This window comes from Coregonus lavaretus (assembly GCF_964263955.1).
Source record: "Coregonus lavaretus genome assembly, chromosome: 1".
NCBI classification, from domain to species: domain Eukaryota; kingdom Metazoa; phylum Chordata; class Actinopteri; order Salmoniformes; family Salmonidae; genus Coregonus; species Coregonus lavaretus.
This window is the reverse complement of record NC_139988.1, coordinates 39211450-39232260: the sequence shown is the minus strand read 5'-3', so window position 1 is coordinate 39232260 and position 20811 is coordinate 39211450. Positions and strand designations below refer to the sequence as shown.

At 40.8% G+C, this 20811-nt stretch overlaps 1 protein-coding gene across 1 annotated transcript in view; it reads left to right on the top strand.

Moving 5' to 3' along the window:
* The window catches only part of LOC311127854 (glutamate receptor ionotropic, delta-1-like), a 481343-nt gene that overhangs the window by 390376 nt on the left and 70156 nt on the right, over positions 1-20811 (top strand). Inside the window, exon 8 of the mRNA XM_084159745.1 lies at positions 13718-13837. Coding sequence (XP_084015871.1) covers positions 13718-13837 — 120 coding nt within the window. The remainder of the gene's footprint in view (positions 1-13717; positions 13838-20811) is intronic.

Genomic DNA, 20811 nt, shown 5'->3' with positions numbered 1-20811 from the left:
TCAAATGAAATGCTTACTTGCAGGCTCCTTCTCGACAATGCAACAACAATAAGAAATAATACAATATAAGAACCTTGCATGTGTCCTATGCCACTGAGTAATTGGGGTTTGTTCTGCTGACATTGAATGCTGCAGTACGGGATCTCAGCATTGTACGGATATCTCTGTTCATCAAGGGTTTTTGGTTGGGGTATGTCCAGATTGTTATTGTGGGTTCAATCAGTATTCTCAAAACAATCCTGCAGCATTTAGTCTGCCTCCTTTGTCCAACGCCTCACTATTCTCTGTGTTGGTGGCTCCCTGTTGAGGAACAGAGAGACGTGATCTGATTGGCCGAAGTGGGGGTGGGGGATGGCTTTGTACACATCACGGATGTTTATATATACATGGTCAAGCTCGTTGTTTCCTCTTGTGGGGCAGGATACATTTTGGTGATAATTACTTGGTTAAAATCAACCACGACAATTTTATTTAAAAAAAAAATATATATATATATATATACAGTGGGGAAAAAAAGTATTTAGTCAGCCAACAATTGTGCAAGTTCTCCCACTTAAAAAGATGAGAGAGGACTGTAATTTTCATCATAGGTACACATCAACTATGACAGACAAATGGAGAAAAAAAAATCCAGAAAATCACATTGTAGGATTTTTAATGAATTTATTTGCAAATTATGGTGGAAAATAAGTATTTGGTCACCTACAAACAAGCAAGATTTCTGGCTCTCACAGACCTGTAACTTCTTCTTTAAGAGGCTCCTCTGTCCTCCACTCGTTACCTGTATTAATGGCACCTGTTTGAACTTGTTATCAGTATAAAAGACACCTGTCCACAACCTCAAACAGTCACACTCCAAACTCCACTATGGCCAAGACCAAAGAGCTGTCAAAGGACACCAGAAACAAAATTGTTGACCTGCACCAGGCTGGGAAGACTGAATCTGCAATAGGTAAGCAGCTTGGTTTTAAGAAATCAACTGTGGGAGCAATTATTAGGAAATGGAAGACATACAAGACCACTGATAATCTCCCTCGATCTGGGGCTCCACGCAAGATCTCACCCCGTGGGGTCAAAATGATCACAAGAACGGTGAGCAAAAATTCCAGAACCACACGGGGGGACCTAGTGAATGACCTGCAGAGAGCTGGGACCAAAGTAACAAAGCCTACCATCAGTAACACACTACGCCGCCAGGGACTCAAATCCTGCAGTGCCAGACGTGTCCCCCTGCTTAAGCCAGTACATGTCCAGGCCCGTCTGAAGTTTGCTAGAGTGCATTTAGATGATCCAGAAGAGGATTGGGAGAATGTCATATGGTCAGATGAAACCAAAATATAACTTTTTGGCAAAAACTCAACTCGTCGTGTTTGGAGGACAAAGAATGCTGAGTTGCATCCAAAGAACACCATACCTACTGTGAAGCATGGGGGTGGAAACATCATGCTTTGGGGCTGTTTTTCTGCAAAGGGACCAGGATGACTGATCTGTGTAAAGGAAAGAATGAATGGGGCAATGTATCGTGAGATTTTGAGTGAAAACCTCCTTCCATCAGCAAGGGCATTGAAGATGAAACGTGGCTGGGTCTTTCAGCATGACAATGATCCCAAACACACCGCCCGGGCAACGAAGGAGTGGCTTCGTAAGAAGCATTTCAAGGTCCTGGAGTGGCCTAGCCAGTCTCCAGATCTCAACCCCATAGAAAATATTTGGAGGGAGTTGAAAGTCCGTGTTGCCCAGCGACAGCCCCAAAACATCACTGCTATAGAGGAGATCTGCATGGAGGAATGGGCCAAAATACCAGCAACAGTGTGTGAAAACCTTGTGAAGACTTACAGAAAACGTTTGACCTGTGTCATTGCCAACAAAGGGTATATAACAAAGTATTGAGAAACTTTTGTTATTGACCAAATACTTATTTTCCACCATAATTTGCAAATAAATTCATAAAAAATCCTACAATGTGATTTTCTGGAGAAAAAAATTCTCATTTTGTCTGTCATAGTTGACGTGTACATATGATGAAAATTACAGGCCTCTCTCATCTTTTTAAGTGGGAGAACTTGCACAATTGGTGGCTGACTAAATATTTTTTTTCCCCACTGTATATATATATATATATATATATATATATATATATATATATATATATATATATATATATATATATATATATATATATATTAACCTTTATTTAACTAGGCAAGTCAGTTAAGAACAAATTCTTATTTACCGTGACGGCCTACACCGGCCAAACCCGGACGACGCTGGGCCAATTGTGCGCCGCCCTATGGGACTCCCAATCACGGCCGGTTGTGATACAGCCTGGAATCGAACCAGGGGGTCTGTATTGACGCCTCAAGCACTGAGATGCAGTGCCTTAGACCGCTTCTTCCGGGTGAGAGTATTCTTGCTGGTAATTGTCTTGTATAGTGACTTACAGGAGCAATTCGGGTTAAGTGCCATGCTCAAGGGCACATCGACAGATTTTTCACCAAGTCGACTCAGGGATGCTGGCCCAACGCTCTTAACCGCTATGCTACCTACCGCCCCAGATCGGGTGAACAGGAGCTTGAGATGTTTTCAACCTCGGGACACCAGCTATTGTTGATGAGGAAACATACCCCTCCCCCCTACTCTTACCAGAAGCCGCCTTTAGATCCATACGGAAAATGGAAAAGCCATCTGGTTGAACAGCAGAGTTGAGTTTATCGTCCGTAAGCCATGTCTCTGTAAAAACAAAGCCACAGCATTCCCTGATGTTCCTCTGTGATTGAAGCCTTGCTCTGAGTTCACTAAATAAAACTTCCAGCGATTTCACATTTTAGCCATCAGGATACTAGGAAGAGGAGGCCGTATAGCACATATTTTCAGCTTAGCTTGGAGTCCCCCTTTCCTTCCACTGCTTCATTCACCAGCATTGCCTTCGGTTATCTTGGTTTATCCAAATTAACAAATTGGAACAAAAGGTACTTGATTGCATCAATTTATAGGCTCTAATTAAACACTTCATGAAATGAATCATTTATAAATTAACAAAACTCTTGTTATGAAAATATTCAAAGGAAAAAATGACCTTTTGTATTAGTAATTGTTTTCTTTTGAATTCATGATGACACTGCCTTGTTGACTAGTCATGATTTCACTCTACTGCTCACCATTCCCTGAGAAACCAGATGATTTTGAAATGTTTTTCGTAAAGTACCAGTCAAAGTTGACACACCTACTCATTCCAGGGTTGTTCTTTATTTTTACTATTTTCTACATTGTAGGATAATAGTGAAGACATCAAAACAATGAAATAACACATATGGAATAATGTAGAAACCAGAATTTGAAGAATTTGAGATTCTTCAAAGTAGCCACCCTTTACCTTGATGACAGCTTTGCACACTCTTGGCATTCTCTCAACGAGCTTCATGAGGTAGTCACCTGGAATGCATTTCAATGAACAGGTGTGCCTTGTTAAAAGTTAATTTGTGGAATTTCTTTCCTTCTTTGAGCCAATCAGTTGTGTTGTGACAAGGTAGGGGTGGTATAAAGAAGACAGCCCTATTTGGTAAAATACCATAATATGGCAAGAACAGCTCAAATAAGCAAAGAGAAACGACAGTCCATCATTATTTTAAGACATGAAGGTCAGGCAATCCGGAAGATTTCAAGAACTTTGAAAGTTTCTTCAAGCGCAGTAACAAAAACCATCAAGCGCTATGTTGAAACTGGCTCTCATGAGGACCGCCACAGGAAAGGAAGACCCAGAGTTACCTCTGCTGCAGAGGATAAGTTCATTAGAGTTAACTGCACCTCAGATTGCTGCACAGAGTTCAAGTAACAGACACATCTCAGCATCAACTGTTCAGAGGAGACTGCGTGAATCAGGCCTTCATGGTCGAATTGCTGCAAATAAACTACTACTAAAGGACACCAAAAATAAGAAGAGACTTGCTTGGGCCAAGAAACGCCATCAATGGACATTAGACCGGTGAAAATCTGTCCTTTGGTCTGATGTCCAAATTTGAGATTTTTGTTTACTACCGCTGTGTCTTTGTGAGATGCAGAGTAGGTGAATGGATGATCTCCGCATGTGTGGTTCCCACCGTGAAGCATGGAGGAGGAGGTGTGATGGATGGGGGTGCTTTGCTGGTGACACTGTCAGTGATTTATTTAGAATTCAAGGCAAGCTTAACCAGCATGGCTACCACAGCATTCTGCAGCGATACGCCATCCCATCTGGTTTGCGCTTAGTGGGACAATCATTTGTTTTTTAACAGGACAATGACCCAACACACCTCCAGGCTGTGTAAGGGATATTTGACCAAGAAGGAGAGTGATGGAGTGCTGCATCAGATGACCTGGCCTCCACAATCACCCGACCTCAACCCAATTGAGATGGTTTGGGATGAGTTGGACCGCAGAGTGAAGGAAAAGGAGCCAACAAGTGCTCAGCATATTTGGGAACTCCTTCAAGACTGTTGGAAAAGCATTCCTCATGAAGCTGGTTGAGAGAATGCCAAGAGTGTGCAAAGCTGTCATCAAGTCAAAGGGTGGCTACTTTGAATAATCTAAAATATAACACATATTTTGATTTGTTTAACACTTTTTTGGTTACTACATGATTCCATATGCTATTTTGATGTCTTCACTATTATTCCTCAATGTAGAAAATAGTAAAAATAAAGAAAAACCCTTGAATGAGTAGGTGTATCCAAACTTTTGACTGGTACAGTACTTTGCACATCATCTAATGCACATCACTTTGCACCAGGCACCTGGCTCTACCTGTACAGAGCACATTCCCCTTTGCTCTTCCAGTCTCCAAATTGCCCTTTTGGGTGGTGGTATAATTTCCCCCTAAATGTTTTTTTAAATTCATTTTGTATCATGGTTGTTCGGAACCAACTGCCAGCAAGTCGTTGTCAAGTTTGACACCCCCCACCCCGTCCATTCGTTGCGCCTGTTGATCTGCCATGTACTGAGCTTGCGCGTGCCTGGTTGTGACTTTTTCCCAGTCTGCCCTGTACGTGGTATCCAAACATGCATGGCTTGAGAGATGCTGTCACCAGTCGAGTGTGTGTAGCTAGCTACCTAGTTTAAATATCAACAGTACTGCCACAGCAGCATAACATTTGATTAACACTTGATAACACTTGATTTAGCCTACATCATCATCAATATTCGGTGTGGTTGGCTGATATGCGCAGCAGAGATAGGCAGAAATACATAGAGAGTAAAGGTCTTCACGGGTCAAAAAAGTTGGACCCGTTCCGAAATGGACCTGGGGCTTTCCCACCCGGACCGGATATGCATAAATAAATAAAATAAAAAAGGATAATATAGATACCCGTTCCAAACAGACCCGAGGACAACTAGACCCGTTCCGTGTAGACCTGGTCCGGACCCAGACAAGATGTGATCCGAGTGAGGGAAGCAGCTACTTTATTTTCGCTACTTTATTAACCCGAACTGATAAAGCAAGGAAGAAGGAGAGAGATGCCGTCGGGCCGTACTGTGAGCGAGTGACACCAGGAGCAGGGGGGAGGGAGGGAGAGACGAGAGACGGCAACTAACCAAGCCGAATCGCGCTATAGTAGACTAATAGCTGCCATAGCTAGGTTATTAATAATCAAATATGATTCCATAGTTCCTGTCTTGACTGCATCAAACCAGGAGAAGCTAGTTAAGCTAGCTAACATTAGCTAGTGTAGTGTCGAGTAATGTTGCTAGTTATTGCTGATAAACAAAGGAGTCCGCTTATACTGAACTTTGATCATGAGGTTTATTCATATCACAAGATTTCAGCATAAGTGTACGGGTGTCCAGATCACCCGGAGAGCAGTGGTTCCCAGATTGTAATGGCCGCTCTAACCTCTTCTTCGTTTAAACCCAGTATATATAAATGATCAAATAATCAAAAATGATATTTATTCATCAATGCTCCATCCAGTCCCACTTGTCCCTCTTCATCCAGATCAGGAACAGTCAACAACGGCATCTGAGTGTTGTCTCCAGGCATCACAACTCCAACCCATCTCAATATCATATCCTTCTCAAAGGTCAGTAACAAAGTACAAAAGCAAAACATCTTCGCCAGAAGATTAAACCCTCTTATCGTTTCATTTGCCAAACCCTTCAAATTATAGGTAATATTATCAATATGATCTTCCCAAATTTTACACCATACCATGGAAAAATCCCCACTTCTCTCTTAGACTTATCCTCCAATGATAGGCTTCCCAGACTATAAAATTCCTCTAAAATTGGTGCTGGAGCTATCTGCTCCCTTGTAATCAAATGCGATATATTTATGGCTTTAATAACTATCAATGTTGAAAGAGTTAAATTGCTTCTCACTGTTGTTATAATAGACTGAAGTGTTGATGTCCTTGTTGTTACTTCATCCATTCTCCCTAAGACTTTTAACTCCTTACTTGTATTTCCATCTATCACCACTAGTTCTCTCTCTCTTCCTACTAACTAACATTGAAACTTAGCTTACTGTCCTAGAGCTCCTTCAACCCTAGTTCTCATAACTTTTTTAATCTAATATTTTCTCCTAACCTTTAAAAACCTTTTCCACTGATTTATTCACAAAATCCCTTTACCACCAATTTTTAGAATATGTAATCGGGAAGTCCCCACCTGCTTCTGACTTCTTTACACACAGACTTGGCAAATGATCTAACATCTTTTAGCCTAGTTTGAAATCTCTTTCCCCTCTTGGTGTAGGAATGTAACCAAGAATAACAGTCACCCCTTTTAACTTTATTTTTCAGACAGATTGTCTAATAGGCAGTCTAATAGATTATCATAGGAAGGAGGACATTATCTTTTCAAGCAAATATGATTCCCAAAAACCCTACTCTTTTAAAATCTTCTACCAGACAGCCGTCTAGTGTACATCTTACTGTACAGTTCAATTTACACAATGCATCTCTTCCCAACAATACAATAGGTATATGTTCTAATACCAGTATGTGTATTTTAATTTCTCTTTGATTTTTTATAGCAGAGCTCAATTGGTTCCTTAAGAGTAATCAACTGTTTTACCTTCTCAAATCCCTATCCTAATTAGTTAATTTTACATAGTGAGATGTTTAACCTCTTTAGGCTCAACACAGATAAAAGCTTTTCCACTATCACCTCTCCTAGTCCTTTGTTTTCACTTCAATTGTTAGATATTTTCTTCCTAATCGGTGCTATCAGCTGACACCCCCCTTCGGATCTTCTAGGCACTCTAGAATCCTTGCTCCTTTAAGGGTTCACCTGGAGAACAGGTGATCTTCACTTGCTCCTTTATCTTCCTCAGAAATGTCCTCTGTTGTATCCTCCTGGCGCATTGCATTCACAGGTAAAGTAACCAACCTGTCCACAATTATAACACGCTTCTGAAAGTTGCTGGAAGTGTAGCTGAAACCTTCCTCCTCCTTCTAAGCCTTCTCGTCCTCTTCCTCTCCAATTATGTGTCTGTCCAGAAACTGGCTGTGGATATGGAACAACTGGTACCGCCATTGGTGGCTGATACAATTGCATTTGACCTTGTTCAGTTGAAGCTATGGCAGTGATTGTTGATTTGGTGCACACTGATTCTTCATAACCAAAGCTTTTCTTCTCCTTCTTCTTCTCCAGCTGTATTTGATTGAGTAGAGTTTCTTGGTCTTGCTCTTTCTTGTTGTTGACATATCAGTATTCTTCAAAAGGTTATATTCTAAGTTCTGTCCTCGAAATATCATCTTCCATCATCTTCTTCCTAGTGACCTTTTTCCTTGGCCTCAATGTATTCTTCTCCTCCAATTCTTGGGATCCTTTTCTCAGCAGTTTTTTCTTCTCTTCTGTATCTTCAGCTTCTCGAGTTGTACTTTGCAGTTCTCTTACTTCTTCTAAATTATTCCCCTTATCCAGGCATGATACGCATCGGTCTATATCTCTTTCTATTTCTTATTTGCTAATCATTGTTGCATAAAATCCTCTTGAATATGAAGCACCTTTAATCTCCAAATCTTCATCGCTGTCTTCATCTTTGCTTTCATCAGAAATCGAATCTCTTGTATCCTTCTTCCTTCAACTTCCATCAGAGATCAAATCTCTAGTATCCTTCTTCTTTCCTCTCTTGCCAACTTCCTTCTGATCACAGAGTCATATCCACCCATGATCTCTTCTCAATCACTCTGATCATCATCTTCAAGTTCCATCTTCCTTAACCTCACTCTTCTCTTCCAGACATCTCATTTTCTTCCTTCTGGAGTTTTCTTTTATCTTTATGGTCGTTTCTGCTTCTCCTCTCTCTATTATTCAATCACTTTCATCATGTTGATGACGTCAGGGTTAAAATTCCCTCTACTAGCTATGGTTGTTCAATGTCAGGCCAACTTTTGTTCCCTTTTCCAGACAACCTTTAGTTAATGGTATTGCAATGTTTACTATTTTCAACTATATCAACAGGTGTAATTACCTTCATAGTCCTGATATCCTTTTTCCCCATTGTAACAACTCTTTTATATTCCTTTAATGTGCATTATTTTATTTTAGACTATATAGCCTATGGCTTCCTCCCTTTAATTATTAATATAAACCAACAAAAATTAATCAATAAAAATATGAATATTAAAAAATAATTTTTTTATTTATATTTCCTATTTTACTAATTTATCAATTAGTGGCTATCTTACCCCCTTCCTGATTGAAAAGTATGTATAATACCTATAATCAAGCAACACTACAGTACTCATAAACCCCATTGCTTAATAAGCATCCAATTATCTTAATTTTACAGAATAATGTTAGTACTCGATTTCCAACAGAACTCTAATCAAATCCACTCATTCACAGAAACTCCAAAATGCTAATTTTATTCAATCAGTCTTTTGCCAAGTCTTTGTGAAATTGTCATAACATGAAATATCCTGTAGGGGAAGATTTTGTAAACAGAACAGCACTAAAACCTTTTGACTCGATCCTCTGTCGCGTCACCCCTTGTCACGTGATGTACACGTCAGCACCTCCTCTCTCTCTCTCCTCTCGTCCTATCGCCTCTCATATGACAAAACAGAGAAACAGACAAGAATTTAGCAGTTTATGCAGTCACTGAGCTATTTCAACCATTCAATATTCCTCCAGTCACATTCGCTCTAAGAATTAACTCAGGAATAATTATAGATAGCTCAATAACATTTATTTATTTATTTAATCTGTCATTTTATTTTATTTATTTTAATCCGTCAACATATATCTAATTTATCAATTCAATAGGTCTCAAGAAAAAAGTTTCATCTTCAAACAACCGATGTAACAACTAGAACACACCATTAGACTCTAAAGGTCTAATTCTTTGTTCCTCCGTCTGTGTCTGTGTCTCCCCCCTTGCAGTGTAACAGAGGCATATTCTCCCTACGTCACTCTAGTGTCGTAAAATCACACGTGCCGTAATGTAGTGTAGTAAAATCACACGTGTCGTAATGTAGTGTAGTAAAATCACACGTGTCGTAATGTAGTGCCGTAAAATCACACGCATGCGCAGTACATTCACCAATACGATTTCACCGTTGAAGGGAGCTCCTCAGCTCTCTCCCCAACCCAAACAGAAAGTTAACAGTCCCGCTGTAACTCTGTTTTCTCCTCATAGTCAAACAACATTTAACAGAGCTCACAAAGCATAGAACTTAAATTCTACACACACAAACATAATTTAAGAGGCTTTATTCCATCGCAATGGCCCTCTAAGGTCACATGTTAGCATGTAGCATAATTAGCATTTAGCATTAGCATTTAGCATTAGCATGTATGTAACATGTGGCATGTAACAATGTAACCTACATTGCGCCTAAATACCTTTTTCCTTTGTCCCTAACTTTATGCTGCCGTGAGTTCTGGATATTCTATGAGAGGTTCCCCCAAACATATACCCCGTCGGATACAAGATGAGCAGTAACTTGCAATAGAATTTATAACCACTCTCCAGTCCCAGACTGACCTAAAACACATAATGCGTGAGAGGATTTTCGGCCCATCCTAAGATCGCCTCGTTTAGAGGTCTTTCCAGATTCGCAATGCCCTAATGTGTATACGTATCGCTGCCTTATTCACTTCCATCGATTGTTCTTGAATTAATATCTCTATAGACTCTCTCCCCCCTTTTGCGCTGTCTACCAGTGCAAAGAAATTTAGAATGATTAGGCCAGACCCCTAGTTCTCAGCAATAAAGCAACACAAAGCACACATCGGTCCCCAACGGTACATCTCTCAAGTGCACACTCAAATAGCCTCCAAACTAACAAATGCCCAAAGTGGTGAGGAACTCACCCTTATCTGGCCATGACTTCGGAACGAGAGTCAGCTTGACGCATGAATGGAACAAAGGAGAGAGGCAGACCCTCCCTTTTCGTGATGCCATTTGTAGTGTCGAGTAATGTTGCTAGTTATTGCTGATAAACAAAGGAGTCCGCTTATACTGAACTTTGATCATAAGGTTTATTCATATCACAAGATTTCAGCATAAGTGTACGGGTGTCCAGATCACCCGGAGAGCAGTGGTTCCCAGATTGTAATGGCCGCTCTAACCTCTTCTTCGTTTAAACCCAGTATATATAATCTTCCCCAAAATATGGGTGGCTCCCTCTACTGTCCAATCCCCTGTCTACAACACACAGACTTCTCTGTCCCATGTGGCGTGTCACACTAAAACAATTCCTCTGACACTAAATAAACATCCTCTCAGGTTCCACTTAAAACCATTAACAAAGTCATAATCTTAATACACTACACTAGCTAGGCTAATTGAGGCTGCAGTGCATGCGCTTTCTCATCCTACAGTTACAAATAACAACAACTCCATTCAGAATATTAAGTACCAGCCTACCTGTTGGCGTTTGGTCGTTGTAGCCTATTCTTCTCCTTTAACTTTTAACTCCGTTATTTTAATTATTCCATAGATTAGATATATCCTAACTTTTGCCACACACGGAGGCTCTATGACTGTAGCCTACTGCCGCTTTGATGATTGATGATTGGCTAACAACAAGCTACACTCGCCACGCTACACTCTTGTGAAAAGCAAGAGTAGCTGCAGCTGTAGTGATCGGATCTGTACGGGCCATTCCGGACAAGTCAATTACAATTACACATACCCGAGACAATCAGATCTGACCCAGACCCGTGACATTATTTAGAATTTTTGATCCGGACCCGCTCGGGTCCTGGATCGGGTCTCGGGTATTTGGGTACAGGTGGATCCGTGAAGCCCTCTAATAGAGAGCTAAATCACAATCAGTAAAATAACTTGAGCTAGTTAACTAGCAGATTAAAAAGGGGGGTGCCCTTTTTTCATTTTGAGCACCTGCCCCCTGAAGGGTCTGTGCACATCCCTGCTTTGCACCCCTTTTGCTACAGTAGATGTTCTTATCAGCACTTGTTCCTGTCATTGACTTACAATCAATGGTCTGTATGGAATTTGAGCTGGGAAACTTGGTGGTCCAGCTAGTTGGACCATACAGTGTATTCGTAAAGTATTCGGACCGCTTGACTTTTTCCACATTTTGTTACGTTACAGCCTTATTTTAAAATGTTTCGTTTTTCTCATCAATCTACACAATATACTCCATAATGACAAAAGCAAAAACAGGTTTTTAGAATGTTTTGCTAATTTATAAAAAATGAAATAAAACATTTACATAAGTCTTCAGACCCTTTACTCAGTAGTTTGTTGAAGCATCTTTGGCAGCGATTACAGCCTCAAGTCTTCTTGGGTATGACGCTACAAGCTTGGCACACCTGTATTTGGGGAGTTTCTCCCATTCTTCTCTGTAGATCCTCTCAAGCTCTGTCAGGTTGGATGGGGAGTGTCGCTGCACAGCCATTTACAGGTCTCTCCAGAGATGTTCGATTGGGTTCAGGTCCGGGCTCTGGCTGGGCAACTCAAGGACATTCAGAGACTTGTCCCGAAGCCACCCATGTGTTGTCTTGGCTGTGTGCTTAGGGTTGTTGTCCTGTTGGAAGGTGAACCTTCTCCCCAGCCTGAGGTCCTGAGTACTCTGGAGCAGGTTTTCATCAAGGATCTCTCTGTACTTTGCTCCGTTCATCTTTCCCTCGATCCTGACTAGTCTTCCAGTTCCTGCCGCTGAAAAACATCCCACAGCATGATGCTGCCACCACCATGCTTCACCATAGGGATGGTGCAAGTTTTCCTCCAGACGTGATGCTTGGCATTCAGGCCAAAGAGTTCAATCTTGGTTTCATCAGACCAGAGAATCTTGTTTCTCATGGTCTGAGAGTCCTTTAGGTGCCTTTTGGCAAACTCTAAGTGGGCTGTTATGTGCCTTTTACTGAGGAGTGGCTTCCGTCTGGCCTCTCTACCATAAAGACCTGATTGGTTGAGTACTAAAGAGATGGTTGTCCTTCTGGAAGGTTATCCTATCTCCAGAGAGGAACTCTGGCGCTTTGTCAGAGTGACCATCGGGTTCTTCGTGACCTTCCTGACCAAGGCCATTCTCCCACGAACGCGCAATTTGGCCTGGCGGCCTGCTCTAGGAAGAGTCTTGGTGGTTCCAAACTTTTTCCATTTAAGAATGAAGGAGGCCACTGTGTTCTTGGGGACCTTCAATGCTGCAGACATTTTTTGGTACCCTTCTCCAGATCTGTGCCTTGACACAATCCTCTCGGAGCTCTACGGACAATTATTTACACCTCATGGCTTGGTTTTTGCTCTGACATGCACTGTCAACTGTTGGACCTTATATAAACAAGTATGTGCCTTTCCAAATCATATCCAATTAATTGAATTTACCACAGCTGGACTCCAATCAAGTTGTAGATACATCTCAAGGATGCACAAGGAAACAAGGAAACAAGATGCACCTGAGCTCAATTTCGAGTCTCATAGCAAAGGGTCTGAATACTTATATCAATAAGGTATTTCTGTTTTTTCTTTTAAATACATTTGCAAGCATTTCTAAAATCCTGTTTTCGCTTTGTCATTATGGGGTATTGTGTGTAGATTGATGAGGACAATTGTTTATTTAATCAATTTTAGAATAAGGCTGTAACGTAACAGAATGTGGAAAAAGTCAAGGGGTCTGAATACGTTCCGAATGCACTGTATAAGCCATACAGTATGAGTGTATAAAATATCCTGGCCATATCACCTCATATGGATGCATCAGCATTTGGATGCATTTCTACGTTGGCACTCATGCGTAGGTTATGTTATAGTGTACTTATTTAAAATGTGGACACAGACATGTTCAGCAATCAATTTAGATGATTGCTGAACATGTTATAGAACACTCAAAGCATATTAGAGCTTTGCGCTTTCCTCAGTTCCTGCCTTCTAAGGAGTTTTTCCTAGCCACTGTGCTTCTGCCTCTGCATTGTTTGCTCTTTGGGGTTTTAGGCGCAGGTTGACGTTTATTGTAATGAGTCTTGTCCTGAGGGCGAACTGAGCGATTTCCCCTTAGATAGGCCAGCTGCAAAGTCAAAATTGACTACATTGTAAAAATTCATTAAAATCAAAAATGATTTTGTGTCTGTGCCAGCTAGTGACCACTCTGCAGAGCTGCCTCTAGAACAAGATGTATAACAAAAAACACTAACCTGCGTTTTGTTTTAGGCTGGGTGACTGTAAAGCACTTTGGGACAGCTGCTGATGTAAAAAGGGCTTTATAAAATACATTTGATTGATTGATTAGAAACCACTTAAAGTATGCTTGTTATTATGCTGTTGCCATAGAGACGGATCACCGGGCTAACAGGAATGATGGACTTCCGTGCAGAAGGTTCTAACTCCCACGTCCAGTTTGAGATCCTGGGGACCAGCTACAGTGAGACGTTTGGGAAAGATGTCAAACGGGTGAGTCAATGTTGAACAACACAAATGGACATCCTGTTTTATTCACAGCTTTTTTGTGATATTGATAAATTGTGTTTCCGTACATGCAAGACCATATGCAATCATGGACACAGTGTGTATTCAAACTGTGTATTGGGTCAGCGAATACTTGTCAAGTGTCAGGAGGAAGAGTGCCCTCTACTGGAGATCTTTCACCATCTCCAGGCAGGCAGTATGGTGGAGGTCGGGAACACTTTATGTTAAGGTCCCTTAATAAACCATTTATAAACAGTTTGTAAAGTGTTTGCTTAACATTTATGAATCATTGTTCCTACACTTGTAAATGTCAATAAGCAGTCTCTAAATGGTAATTTACACATTTATAAACACTATTTTAAATTATTTATTAATGATGTATAAGAATTATTATTAAGGTGTTTGATCATTATATTTACACAATTTGTAAATTATTAATAATGTACTACTCATTTACTTATAAACCAGTTATAAAGGAGTTATTGTCAACTCATAAGATTATTTGTAAGGTATTTTTTAATGGTTGATTAATGGTTTGACTCACCATTTATATACGTATTTATACAGTGAGGGAAAAAAGTATTTGATCCCCTGCTGATTTTGTACATTTGCCCACTGACAAAGAAATGATTGGTCTATAATTTGAATGGTAGGTTTATTTGAACAGCGAGAGACAGAATAACAACAACAAAATCGAGAAAAACGCATGTCAAAAATGTTATAAATTGATTTGCATTTTAATGAGGGAAATAAGTATTTGACCCCTTCTCAATCAGAAAGATTTCTGGCTCCCAGGTGTCTTTTATACAGGTAACGAGCTGAGATTAGAGCACACTCTTAAAGGGAGTGCTCCTAATCTAAGCTTGTTACTTGTATAAAAGACACCTGTCCACAGAAGCAATCAATCAGATTCCAAACTCCCCACCATGGCCAAGACCAAAGAGCTCTCCAAGGATGTCAGGGACAAGATTGTAGACCTACACAAGACTGGAAGGGGCTACGAGACCATCGGCAAGCAGCTTGGTGAGAAGGTGACAACAGTTGGTGCGATTATTCGCAAATGGAAGAAACACAAAATAACTGTCAATCTCCCTCGGCCTGGTGCTCCATGCAAGATCTCACCTCGTGGAGTTGCAATGATCATGAGAACGGTGAGGAATCAGCCCAGAACTACACGGCAGCTGGGACCATAGTCACCAAGAAAACAATTGGTAACACACTACGCCGTGAAGGACTGAAATCCTGCAGCGCCCGCAAGGTCCCCCTGCTCAAGAAAGCACATATACAGGCCCGTCTGAAGTATGCCAATGAACATCTGATTGATTCAGAGGAGAACTGGGTGAAAGTGTTGTAGTCAGATGAGACCAAAATCGAGCTCTTTGGCATCAACTCAACTCGCCGTGTTTGGAGGAGGAGGAATGCTGCCTATGACCCCAAGAACACCATCCCCACCGTAAGACATGGTGTTATGATGAGTTTCTAGGTATCAAGTGATTACGAACGTAAGGATGTTTTTAGACACTTTTGATGGGGAGTTCATATTAGTATTTAATATGTACATGGTTAGTTATAACATAATGACAGAGCTTTGCCTCTATCATCTCCCTCACTCCAGAACAAAGATCCACTCTCTCTATACAGTATATACACTCTGTTACAAGTCTCTCCACGAACATCTGGTAATCATCATGGGCACTCCCATTCTTTGATGTTATTACTCTTTACCCCAAGTCAGTATATCCTGTCCATCAATCATGCTATCATAAACATCAGTAATCTCCTCTGACATAACGGAATGTAGACTCCGTGGCACCAAGCCAACTATCTAGTAACTCTAACCTGGTCATCACGATACTATGACATGACATCATAACACTATAAAAAACTCATATCACATGGAGGTGGAAACATTATGCTTTGGGGGTGTTTTTCTGCTAAGGGGACAGGACAACTTCACCGCATCAAAGGGACGATGGACGGGGCCATGTACTGTCAAATCTTGGGTGAGAACCTCCTTCCCTCAGCCAGGGCATTGAAATGGGTAGTGGATGGGTATTCCAGCATGACAATGACCCAAAACACACGGCCAAGGCAACAAAGGAGTAGCTCAAGAAGAAGCACAATAAGGTCCTGGAGTGGCCTAGCCAGTCTCCAGACATTAATCCCATAGAAAATCTGTGGAGGGAGCTGAAGGTTCGAGTTGCCAAACGTCAGCCTCGAAACCTTAATGACTTGGAGAAGATCTGTAAAGAGGAGTGGAACAAAATCCCTCCTGAAAACCTGGTGGCCAACTGCAAGAAATGTCTGACCTCTGTGATTGCCAATAAGGGTTTTGCCACCAAGTACTAAATCATGTTTTGCAGAGGGGTCAAATACTTATTTCCCTCATTAAAATGCAAATCAATTTATAACATTTTTGACATGCGTTTTTCTGGATTTTTTTGTTGTTATTCTGTCTCTCACTGTTCAAATAAACCTACCATTAAAATTATAGACTGATCATGTCTTTGTCAGTGGGCAAACATACAAAATCAGCAGGGGATCAAATACTTTTGTCCCTCACTGTACCACGGGTATGACAAAACATTTTGTTTTACTGCTCTAATTACGTTGGTAACCAGTTTATAATAGCAATAAGGCACCTCGGGGGTTTTGGGTATATGACCAATATACCACGGCTAAGGGCTGTATCCAGGCACTCCGCATTGCGTTGTGCACAAGAACAGCCCTCAGCCATGGTATATTTGCTGTATACCACACCCCCTCGGGCCTTTTTGCTTAAGGATACCATTCATGACCTATATAAATATTTATATAAATGGTGAGTCAATCCATTAATCAACCATTTAAAATGCCTTATAAATAATCTTATGAGTTCACAATAACTCCTTTATAACCAGTTTATATGTACATTAGTAGTATATTTTTTATTATTTACAAATTGTGAACATACTATGATCCAATGACTCTATATATGAATGGACAAAGCCATCGATCATGTGACACCATTCATTCCTATGTGAAGACTCAATAGCGCACTGAAGTCGGAAAGATGGCGTCTCATAGAGACTTAACATGGGCAGGTTGAGCTACTCCAGGAAGTGACATTGCATGCTAGCTCAGCGCTGCCACCTCTCATTGACTAACTCAAGTTGAAGGCCGACCATGGTACTGCAGGCTGCCATTAGCAACTAAATTATCCCTATAACTTATTCTGTGTGCGATTTTAAAATAATCGGTTCAAGGACATACATCTGGTCTATTAAAATCAATTATTGGTACCATGATTGTCTTCAAAACATTTTTTTAATTACACGAAGATTGACCACAAATATTGCTATTTTTCCATTCACTATAATGTGGGATCCTGTTTTTTGCTAACAATGCCTGCAGTACCACTTTTCGACCTTGAACTTCCTTGGCTTCAATGAGAGGGGGGAATCGTTCTCCCCTGCTATGATCAAACACCTTATTAATGATCTTATAAATCATTAATAAATAAAGTGTTTATAAATTTTTACATTACTATTTAGAGATTGCATATTGACATTTAGAAATATAGGAATAATGATAAATGGTAAGTAAATTCTTTACAAACTGTTTATAAATGGTTTAATAAGGTCAGACAAACACAGCTATACCAGCTTAAAGAGATGCAAGAGATCAATTAGGGGACAAAACATCAAGGAATTGTGTGTGTGTGTGTGTGTGTGTGTGTGTGTGTGTGTGTGTGTGTGTGTGTGTGTGTGTGTGTGTGTGTGTGTGTGTGTGTGTGTGTGTGTGTGTCTGTGCGTGTCTGTGCGTGTTTGTATGTGTGCCTGTGGTGTGCATGTCTGCATGCGTGCTTACATGCGAGTGTGTGTGTGTGTGTGAAAATGAACTAACCATAACCACAAATAGTATGCTTTGTTTGTGTGCACTGTGAGAGTTGTTGTTTGTTGATACTTCTGTCCTGGTTCAGTCACAAAGTTACTGCAGAATTAAGAGGAATTGAGTTTACTGGCAATCAATGTGGAGCAGGGAGTGACTGGGAACTGTAATGAAGATTTAATCACTAGACTACCTAACTGGAATTATTAAGACAATTCATCATACTATGCCTATTAGCAATTGTGGAAAATAAAACACACACACACATACACACACACACACACACACACACACACACACACACACACACACACACACACACACACACACACACACACACACACACACACACACACACATTGGTGCATTCACTACACAATCATGCTACACAGTATAAGCGAGACATGCATACTATACAGATGGTCACATGGAGACACACTACCTGTGCTGAAAAACATGTGCAGACATATAGATACAGCAGACACACAAACACTGGAGCATTCTTTTCTTGAAATTATTAGAGGCAGCCAGGCAGGGCATTGGAGGGCCAGCTAATGGCATGCCAAATGCATTCAGTGTTGTTGTTCATTATCAGTGTGCCTGTCTGCCTTCCTCTTGGAGCATGGCCATTTACTGGGGAAAACAGACACAAACAACATATACCTCTCCTCTGTCCCATTTAATGGCCTGTTCATATGTTCCTGGTGAGGAGTGTGAGATTAACATAGTCTCGCTCAGGAAAATAATATTGTCCGTACAGATGCATGTCGAGTACGCTTTGAGGACATTTAACTGATTTAAGATGTCTTTGGTACATAATTGGTCTAGCCTATATGCCAAAATTAAACAAATTCAGAGTTAGCCTACAATTATAGTGAATTTGTATTTGATTTTGAATAGCCTAGTAATAGGGATTTGTAAAATATTTTCATAATTATTAAGCTGACCCATTACCTTTAGCTACAGAATATCTCACCACTGTGTGTTTCCATCTCCTCCCCTCTCTCGTTAATTCCTTTCTCAAGCAAACAGAGAGAGGGGCTGTCAACAGTTTAATGAAATATGTTTTGTTGTGAAAACATTTTACTATCGATGTTCTCAAACAGATTTCACTTGGTTTCTGAAATTAAGCACTGGGTAGCTGCAGTAACAAGGTTGGAGAGCCCATGGCATACAGAGTTTGTGCGGAATATCACCAGTTGCACAGCGAGAGGCTGCATGCTCCTCAAACAATGGTTGATGTGTGGAGTGAAATAACCAGAGTAGCCTACCCTGCATGAGTGAAAAACGAACCGGCGGGAAAGTGGCCTCCAGTCGCTATTTGAGTGCATACAGATGACATGTATTTTTTCCCCTGCCCCTGTTCCTGCCCATTTGATAATGGGCCATTCTAAATCTAAACTAATTGTACATATTAGTAAAGACAAGATTAAATTAGTTGATGGGTGAAAATATGATCACTTCATGAGAGAACTGCGTGTGCAGCCTGAGGCAAGGAACAGAGCACAAGCTTTTTTTGCGACTTTCTCAAATCATCAATAGCCTATAGTCACATCATGCAGCCCATGAGGTTTGTATCATTCACAACTAAACTTGACAAATAACTATATATCTAGCGGATAGGACCTGTTTCAAATTAGCACTTTTACGCGCAACATAGCCACTTCATATGTGCACTCGCTCCAAAATGAAAAAAAAAAAATCATATATTTTTAAATTTTAGTCATTAGCAGACGCTCTTGACTAAAATTACATTCTTCTTACTATAAAAGCATATAAAATAATGGCACTTATAAGCATATATTGTCTGCTAAATGAACAAGCCTACATCCTATGGCATGGTGCATAGCCAGATAACATACTGATTGGCCAACTCATATTCTGTTCTTCTGATTATTTCTTTTTTTCATATCATAATGTTTCTTTAGACCTGCTTAACATAAATAATGAATGTGTTGTGATGGTGTGCAGTGAGGGAAAAAAGTATTTGATCCCCTGCTGATTTTGTACGTTTGCCCACTGACAAAGACATGATCAGTCTATAATTTTAATGGTAGGTTTATTTGAACAGTGAGAGACAGAATAACAATAAAAAAGTCCAGAAAAACGCATGACAAAAATGTTATAAATTGATTTTCATTTTAATGAGGGAAATACGTATTTGACCCCTCTGCAAAACATGACTTAGTACTTGGAGGCAAAACCCTTGTTGGCAATCACAGAGGTCAGACATTTCTTGTAGTTGGCCACCAGGTTTGCACACAACTCAGGAGGGATTTTGTCCCACTCCTCTTTGCAGATCTTCTCCAAGTCATTAAGGTTTCGAGGCTGATGTTTGGCAATTCGAACCTTCAGGTCCCTCCACAGATTTTCTATGGGATTAAGGTCAGGAGACTGGCTAGGCCACTCCAGGACCTTAATGTGCTTCTTCTTGAGCCACTCCTTTGTTGCCTTGGCCGTGTGTTTTGGGTCATTGTCATGCTGGAATACCCATCCATGACCCATTTTCAATGCCTTGGCTGAGGGAAGGAGGTTCTCACCCAAGTTTTGATGGTACATGGCCCCGTCCATCGTCCCTTTGATGCGGTGAAGTTGTCCTGTCCACTTAGCAGAAAAACAAAGCATAATGTTTCCACCTCCATGTTTGACGTGGGGATGGTTTTTTTTGGGTCATAGTCAGCATTCCTCCTCCTCCAAACACGGCAAGTTGAGTTGATGGCAAAGAGGTCGATTTTGGTCTCATCTGACCACAGCACTTTCACCCAGTTCTCCTCTGAATCATTCAGATGTTCATTGGCAAACTTCAGACGGCCCTGTATATGTGCTTTCTTGAGCAGGGGGACCTTGCGGGCGCTGCAGAATTTAAGTCCTCCACGGCGTAGTATGTTACCAATTGTTTTCTTGGTGACTATGGTCACAGCTGCCTTGAGATCATTGACAAGATCCTCCCGTGTATTTCTGGGCTGATTCCTCACCGTTCTCATGATCATTGCAACACCACGAGGTGAGATCTTGCATGGAGCCCCAGGCCGAGGGAGATTGACAGTTATTTTGTGTTTCTTCCATTTGCGAATAATCGCACCAACTGT